Source organism: Chanos chanos, chromosome 5, assembly GCF_902362185.1.
Source record: "Chanos chanos chromosome 5, fChaCha1.1, whole genome shotgun sequence".
Taxonomy (NCBI): domain Eukaryota; kingdom Metazoa; phylum Chordata; class Actinopteri; order Gonorynchiformes; family Chanidae; genus Chanos; species Chanos chanos.
In genome coordinates this window covers 937501-947225 of record NC_044499.1, presented here as the reverse complement: position 1 = coordinate 947225, position 9725 = coordinate 937501, and the positions used below count along the sequence as shown (strand labels likewise).

The 9725-nt window shown below is 45.9% G+C and overlaps 1 protein-coding gene across 1 annotated transcript in view; it reads right to left on the bottom strand.

Moving 5' to 3' along the window:
- The window catches only part of efr3a (EFR3 homolog A (S. cerevisiae)), a 39759-nt gene continuing 30034 nt past the window's right edge, over positions 1–9725 (bottom strand). The window contains exons 18-23 of the mRNA XM_030775515.1: positions 7601–7728; positions 4889–4974; positions 3569–3617; positions 1832–1935; positions 1535–1584; positions 1–940 (exon numbers count right to left, since the gene is read on the bottom strand). Coding sequence (XP_030631375.1) covers positions 835–940; positions 1535–1584; positions 1832–1935; positions 3569–3617; positions 4889–4974; positions 7601–7728 — 523 coding nt within the window. The 3' untranslated portion in view covers positions 1–834. The remainder of the gene's footprint in view (positions 941–1534; positions 1585–1831; positions 1936–3568; positions 3618–4888; positions 4975–7600; positions 7729–9725) is intronic.

Sequence of the window (9725 nt, the reverse complement as noted above, 5' to 3'; positions counted from 1 at the left end):
CCAAGCTTAAGCTGAGATGTGTCTGTCATTGGACTCAGACAGGGGATTGAGCAGAAAAACCTCTGCTCACATTTAAAGTCACTCCGCTCCTCTGTGATCAGCCCCGGACACACACACACACATACACATACACACAAACACACACCCACACACACACACACAGAGACTGAACACAGACGTCTTGTGCTAATTTCATTTGGACCAGGGTGAGGGTGATGGGAGAGAGAGAGAGGAGGTTTGGACACTAACTCCTAACAGAATCATTAAAGTCATGCAAGATAGTCACATTACTTAAGAATGAAGAAGAATCATATGAGTGACTCCTGTGATATACAGCTATAAGAATCATTCGGAGAATCATGGTAATGCTTTCTGTGAAATGTAGCCATAGAGAATCACTATGAGCTGCACGAATCACTCAGGGAGTCATATGAATGACTCCTGTGATATGCAGCTACAGAAAATCACTGTGAGAGTTAAAGAATTGTTCAGAGAGTCATATAAACAAATCCTCTCACAAATAGCTGGACGCAGCATTGAGACTGAGTGAATGCTTAAAGGTCGGGAGAAAAGACTCTTTCTCTGGGACACTTGTGCTGATGATTGACAGGAAAGATATCATTTCTCATTATGAACCGCCCACACGCACAGTCATCGTTCCTGGCCGACACTTTAGAGACGTCTGGACATATTTACTACACGAAGAGAAGATGAACAGTGTGGCAACCAGGGGTCAAAGGTAAAAGCTTACAGGGTAATGTCTGGTAGGTGAAAGCACAGGTCAGCTAGAGATTAAAGGTCTGTGTTTAGGATGATATAGGGTAGTAGGTCAAATCAGTAGACACAAAGGTCAGGGAATTTCATCTCGTAGACAGGAACAGACTGGTACTGGGCGTGTCCTGAGGTCACAGTGACTGTGCCGGATGGGCTCGGAGGCGGGCTGTAAAAAGACAGACAGATAGAGGGACCAATGAGGATTCAAAAGTTGTTAAATTGCAATTTGACTAAATCAGAAAAAAGTCATTTCAAAGTGTCTTCCTATGAATAAATAGGCTGTGTGACTGACCAGGGGGTGTGCCCGTGTCTGTAGGGTTAAATGGGTGTGGCTCTATAGGGTTAAGCGGGTGTGGCCCTGTCTGTAGGGTTATGCGGCATGGCTCTGACTGTAGAGATAAGGGGGCGTGGCTCTGACAGTAGAGATAAGGGGGTGTGGCCCTGACTGTGGGGATAAGGGGGTGTGGCCCTGACTGTGGGGATAAGGGGGTGTGGCTCTGACTGTGGGGATAAGGGGGCGTGGCCCTGACTGTGGGGATAAGGGGGCGTGGCCCTGACTGTGGGGATAAGGGGGCGTGGCCCTGACTGTGGGGATAAGGGGGCGTGGCCCTGACTGTGGGGATAAGGGGGCGTGGCCCTGACTGTGGGGATAAGGGGGCGTGGCCCTGACTGTGGGGATAAGGGGGTGTGGCCCTGACTGTGGGGATAAGGGGGTGTGGCCCTGAGTGTGGGGATAAGGGGGTGTAGCTGTAAGGCTTACCGAATAGTAAGTTCAAAGATTTGAGCCAGACGGTCATGTAACATGTTAGCCTGGAAAAACGAAAACCCAGCTTTAACACACGATTCCAACTGCAAAGGTCCAAAATAATCTCTTTATGTGATTTCAATCAGACACAGAGCTGAATGAAACACTGAATGATATAAAACACTGGATTCACTGGAGGCAGAGCTAAGTCTGAAACAGGAGATGATGTGAATTAAACAGGAGATGATCTGGATCAGACAGAAGATGATCTGGATCAGACACAGACACTTTCACACACATGTGGAGACGCACCTTGGACTCGCAGTGTGCAGCAATCTCCTCAAACGGAGCCTTCTGGAACTTCTCCATCACCTGCCGCCTCTTCTCTCTCTCCTGCTCCTCCAAACCTGTGGTGTCTGACACACACACACACACACACACACATATTAGGACCACACACACACACACACACACACACACACATTAGGACCACACACACACACACGCACACACACACACACACACACACACACACACACATTAGGACCACACATACACACACACACATTAAGACCACACACACACACACACACACACACACACACACACACGCACACACACATTAGGACCACACATACACACACACACACATTAAGACCACACACACACACACACACACATTAGGACCACACACACACACACACACATTAGGACCACACACACACACATTAAGACCACACACACACACACACACACACATTAGGACCACACACACACACACCACATTAGGACCACACACACACACACACACACACATTAGGACCACACACACACACACACACACACAATATCACTGCTCCCCCAACCCCGTGGTGTCTGACACACACACACACACACACACACACACATTAGGACCACACACACACACACACACACACACACACACACACACACTAGGGCTTGCACAGGGTACTCGAGCATTCGAGTACTCAGGCAGTTACGTCAGTTCTCGAGTTTCTACATTATCGTTGAGTACTCGTTAATCGTACGATGCCAGATCTCACGCGTACTCAGTTTCCAGTGAGAGCCCTTGGTAAACAAGAGGAAGGATGGAGACAGCAGAAAAGGGTGAATCAGTTGTTTGTTTGCTTTATCGTTGTATTTCACTGTGCAAATTTTCTTTCCCCACTGTCATGATGAAATAATCATGCAGCGTTTGTGAATTGTGGACAGATTTCCTCAGGAATGGCTCTAACATCGAGTCTGTCATATAATAGACTAGACTACTACACTCTGTCATATAATAGACTAGACTACTACACTCTGTCATATAACAGACTAGGCTACTACACTAACGCCGATAAACAAATCAATGTTGTTTAAAAACAGATGCAAGCAAATATGACTAATTTCATTTTTAGGTCAGTTAGGCTAACCAATGATGACCAGGCAAAAACCAGCCGCTATATCTAAAGACAATACGAACATTTAACGGAGAAATAATTATGCTTTTAAAATTTACCTGGGTTTAACCTATATGCACTACACGCTTTGTTGACTGAGATTTCTATGGGCTACTGTAGAATGTTTGTAACAATAACATTATAATATCGTCAGTATCATCCATACTTCACCACTGCATAAGGTTAAGACCAAGTGTTATCTTCATATCATATGTTTTGCCCTATGAACTGAGACCAACCCCATCATAGTTGCATAGTCTTTTAACCGATGCAATTGCCCCCCCCGAGTCCTCGAGATTTTCAGGAAACGAGTACTCAAGTTATAAAATGATGCATGAAACTCATGCAACCCCTAACACACACACACACACATATACACACACACAGACACAGACACACACACACTCTCACAGAGAGCTCTTCCAAATCTGTGGAGTTTAACAGAAAGAGGATATACGCAGACCACACACACACACACACACCCACACCCACACACACACCCACACACACACCCATACACACACACCCACCCACTCTCACTGTCTGCACCCCTAACACAATGGCCTTCTACAGGATCTGAACTCACCAATGGCTTTCTTCAGCGTCTCAAAGGTGATCTCTTCTGCCAACTGAGACTGCAGGGCACATACAAAGACACAGACACAGACACACACACACACACACACAGACACAGACACAGACACACACACACACACACACAGACACAGAGTTTAAGTCATATTCACTTCTATAGACATTGAGATGTTGAGATGTATGTTATGACAAATTGGATTAAGACAATGAGAGTCTGTTCCACTCTGTGTTATAGTTTAAGAAAGAGTATATTCTAAGCCTGGTCAGGTGAGTGTGAGTAGAGTCATTGTAATGGTTTAGTTGGTCAGGTGAGTGTATGTAGAGTCATTGTAATGGTTTAGTTGGTCTGGTGAGTGTGAGTAGAGTCATTGTAATGGTTTAGTTGGTCAGGTGAGTGTGAGTAGAGCCATTATAATGGTTTAGTTGGTCAGGTGAGTGTAGGTAAAGTCATTGTAATGGTTTAGTTGGTCAGGTGAGTGTGAGTAGTCATTATAATGGTTTAGTTGGTCAGGTGAGTGTAGGTAAAGTCATTGTAATGGTTTAGTTGGTCAGGTGAGTGTGAGTAGAGTCATTGTAATGGTTTAGTTGGTCAGGTGAGTGTGAGTAGAGTCATTGTAATGGTTTAGTTGGTCAGGTGAGTGTGAGTAGAGTCATTGTAATGGTTTAGCTGGTCAGGTGAGTGTGAGTAGAGTCATTGTAATGGTTTAGTTGGTCAGGTGAGTGTAGGTAAAGTCATTGTAATGGTTTAGTTGGTCAGGTGAGTGTGAGTAGAGTCATTGTAATGGTTTAGTTGGTCAGGTGAGTGTGAGTAGAGTCATTGTAATGGTTTAGTTGGTCAGGTGAGTGTATGTAGAGTCATTGTAATGGTTTAGTTGGTCAGGTGAGTGTAGGTAAAGTCATTGTAATGGTGTACCTGGTCTGGCAGGTTGGTGGACAGGATGTTAGGGTTAGGGTTAGGGTTAGGGTGTACCTGGTCTGGCAGGTTGGTGGACAGGAGGTTAGGGTTAGGGTTAGGGTTATGGTGTACCTGGTCTGGCAGGTTGGTGGACAGGAGGTTAGGGTTAGGGTTATGGTGTACCTGGTCTGGCAGGTTGGTGGACAGGATGTTAGGGTTAGGGTTAGGGTTAGGGTTAGGGTGTACCTGGTCTGGCAGGTTGGTGGACAGGAGGTTAGGGTTAGGGTTAGGGTTATGGTGTACCTGGTCTGGCAGGTTGGTGGACAGGATGTTAGGGTTAGGGTTAGGGTTATGGTGTACCTGGTCTGGCAGGTTGGTGGACAGGATGTTAGGGTTAGGGTTAGGGTTATGGTGTACCTGGTCTGGCAGGTTGTTGGACAGGATGTCCACCTGAAGAGATATGGTATCAACAAAACTCTTCCTCCTCGTTAGCCGATCTTCATCTGAGGGCATAAACAGATGCTAATGACATTGCTAATCCAATCAGACTAAGCCATTTTTTTAGGAAGCAGGAACTGAGGTGTCAAGATTATGGGCTGTATTTTCCTTCAGCACCACAGGAAACTAAATGAGAAAAAATGAGACCTGACCAAACATGAACTGTGAAAAGACAAAGGCTGATAACAGTCACATGGCCAGTCTGCATACAACCCCTTCACTTCTCACCCAAACAAACACCTCTGATTTCAAGCCAACTGGACGCGGTCACTCAGGGAGACTGGAGTCAGTTTGACTGGATGATTTAATTACTGTAATTAATTAATTTAATTAATTACTGTAGCCTAAATAAGGGTGTTGAGGAAAGGGGAGGGAGGGTGACCTGGAGGATAAACCCTCCCCTGTGGCGCCATGAACTTTGCTTTTTAAATGAAAATGTAATTTAATTGAATCTTTTTTTTTTTGTTAAATGAGGATCAAAGCTGTTTTTGCTGAAGGAAAACATGCGTTCATGGTACAATGAGTCCTCTACCTGCCACAGCCAGCACAAGAGCCAAACTATTGCAGCCATATGACAATCTTAAGAGCTAGCAGGCTAACTCAGCGCGTCTCCAGAATTTTCTGTGAGCCCTCGTGCAGTGGCTTCCAGAACACGCACACAAGTCTGTCTGAACGGAAATCACTCAAATGACGAAAACTGCATTTCTAGAGAACTCTGACCTGAGACAAAAGCACGTGACAGTGGCAACTGAGGTCAAACAAATGGGGCAGAGTCAACCCCAGACCAAACAAATGGGGCGGAGTCAACCCCAGACCAAACGAATGGGGCGGAGTCAACCCCAGACCAAACGAATGGGGCGGAGTCAACCCCAGACCAAACGAATGGGGCGGAGTCAACCCCAGACCAAACGAATGGGGCGGAGTCAACCCCAGACCAAACGAATGGGGCGGAGTCAACCCCAGACCAAACGAATGGGGCAGAGTCAACCCCAGACCAAACTAATGGGGCGGAGTCAACCCCAGACAAAACGAATGGGGCGGAGTCAACCCCAGACCAAACGAATGGGGCAGAGTCAACCCCAGACCAAACGAATGGGGTGGAGTCAACCCCAGACCAAACGAATGGGGTGGAGTCAACCCCAGACCAAACGAGTGGGGCGGAGTCAACCCCAGACCAAACGAATGGGGCGGAGTCAACCCCAGACCAAACGAATGGGGCGGAGTCAACCACAGACCAAACGAGTGGGGCGGAGTCAACCCCAGACCAAACGAATGGGGCGGAGTCAACCCCAGACCAAACGAATGGGGTGGAGTCAACCCCAGACCAAACAAGTGGGGCGGAGTCAACCCCAGACCAAACGAATGGGGCTCATGGTTTCCTCAGCAGCATTTATTATAATGTTGTAACCACCGTGACCAATCACAGTGGAATATGACACCAAGTTCAGACCATCTCAGAAATGCAGTAAGACTGTATATTATATATATATTATACATATACATTTAGAGGTTATTGTCAAGAACGTTTAACTACAGTATGTCTTAATACATCAGTGCAGCTCAAAATGATTCAACGATTGTTCAGAAATACCACTCTATGTATGCAAACAAAACTACTGAAACAAACAAAACTACTGAAACAAACAGAACTGCTGAAACAAACAGAAGTGCTGAAACAAACAAAACTACTGAAACAAACAAAACTACTGAAACAAACAAAACTACTGAAACAAACAGAAGTGCTGAAACAAACAGAACTGCTGAAACAAACAAAACTATGAAGCTTATCCTGTGGGGGCCCTTGTTTTGTAGCCAAGCATGACGACGATCATAAAAACTCACAGCACTCACCGTATCAACATCCAGGCGGAAGCACCATCATCACAAAACATAATATTAATCAGAGACACACTGTAGTCCACCTCTGCAGAGTCTAATCCAGCACTACTGCTCACTACCACAAAGGACAGTCATCTTTTCTAAATACAACTACAAGACTGCCCTGCTCATCGTGGTTTCTAAGAGACCGAGAGGATGTTCTTGCTAAGCAATGGAAGAAAGGGGTCAAAGTCAAGGCTGGAGGTTGAGGAAGACTTCAGCTAATCTTTTAACTACACTGAATCTAACACTGGGCTAGTGCACTCACAAATACAAACACACACAGCGAGACTCGAACTCTGTATGTACCTCTGGATGTCTGCCTGCACCTGTGTAGGATCTTCCCTACTGAATACAGCACTATTTCATACACACACACACACACACACACACACACAAGCATGCACATGTACGCATGCCGGACGCACGCGCACACACACACACACACACACACACACACACACACACACACACACAATGACAGCAGCGTCAGACAGCAGTGTTACAATACGAATCAGTCAAAAAGAAAAACAAATACAAAATTCACACACAAACACAGATACACACACACACGCACGCACGCACGCACGAGAACACTGGCTCTCCCTTTGACACACGCACAGACACACAGTTCGCATTGCTGTAATTATTAGGAGATCTGTAAGAAGACAGTAGACAGAGCAGAATGAGTGTGTGTGTCTGTGTGTGTGTGTGTGTGTGTGTGTGTGCGTGTGTGTGTACTTGCACACTGACCTGTAATCTGAGGTATGTAGGGTAAAGACAGTCTCTCCACAGAGTAGCCAGGCCCTGCTAATGCCTCAGCAAGCTCTCCTGTCTGAAAATACCAGCCTGTATCTTCACGCTCCAACGAGGCAGGCAGACTGGACACACACACACACACACACACACACACACACACACACACACACACACACACACACACACACACACACATATAAACACACACCCACGCAAGCACACACATAGACACAGACACACACACACGTGCACACACAGATCGACATATGCAGACATCACATGTCACACACACACACATATACACACAGAAAAAAGTTTATTGTGTCATTATACAGTCATCATACTCGTGGCGTTGTCAGAGATAATTGCTGTGAGAAATATCATCTGTCTTACACATGCACAAGCCCACACACACACACACACACACACACACACACACAGATAAACACACACACACACACACACAGATAAACACACACAAACCCACACATAAACCCACACACACACATACACAGATAAACACAGACACACAAACACAAACCCACACACACACACACACACACACACACACACACACACACACAGATAAACACAGACACACACATAGATAAACACACACAAACCCACACATAAACCCACACAAATACACACACACAGACACACACACAGACACACACACAGACACACACAGATAAAGACAGACACACACAATCACATACACACACACGAACTCAAATTAACTCAGACACACACAAATACAGATTTCTCTCTCTCTCGCTCTCTCTCTCTCTCTCTCTCTCGCACACACACACACACACCCTCACTGGATGTGACAGATTAAAGAGATATGATGTAATCCTACTTCAGCCTACAGCTTCAATCTGCAAAAGTCAAAGACTTTAACAAGATTCTACAGAGCATATACTGAAACTAATCTCTCTGTCTCTGTCTCTCTCTCTCTCTCACACACGCACACACACACGCACGCACGCACGCACACACACACACTCAGACAGATGCGCACAAACACAGACACACACAGACACACACACACACACACACGCACACACGCACACACGCACACGCACACACGCACACACGCACACACGCACACACAGACACACACACACACACACACACACACACAGGGAAACCAGACGATAAAGGGGAGATGTGTAACTTGTCCTAATCGTCTGCTGTGAAGCTGTGTTTTATAACAGACATCAGATATGATCATGATGAGTCCCACACAAAACAGACATACACAGCTCAAGGAATGCTCACACACTCCTCTACACACAGCTATGACTCACACACACACTCCTCTACACACAGCTATGACTCACACACACACTCCTCTACACACAGCTATGACTCACACACACACTCCTCTACACACAGCTATGACTCACACACACACTCCTCCACATACAGCTATGACTCACACACTCCTCTATACACAGCTATGACTCACACACACACACTCCTCTACACACAGCTATGACTCACACACACACACTCCTCTACACACAGCTATGACTCACACACACATTCCTCTACACACAGCTATGACTCACACACACACACTCCTCTACACACAGTTATAACTCACACACACACTCCCCTACACACAGCTATGACTCACTCACACACTCCTCGACACACAGCTATGACTCACACACACACTCCTCGACACACAGCTATGACTCACACACACACTCCTCTACACACAGCTATGACTCACACACACACTCCTCTACACACAGTTATGACTCACACACTCCTCTACATACAGTTATGACTCACACACACACTCCTCTACACACAGTTATGACTCACACACTCCTCTACATACAGTTATGACTCACACACACACTCCTCTACACACAGTTATGACTCACACACAGTTATGACTCACACACAGTTATGACTCACACACAGTTATGACTCACACACAGTTATTACTCACACACAGTTATGACTCACACACAGTTATGACTCACACAGTTATGACTCACACACAGTTATGACTCACACACAGTTATTACTCACACACAGTTATTACTCACACACAGTTATGACTCACACACAGTTATGACTCACACACAGTTATTACTCA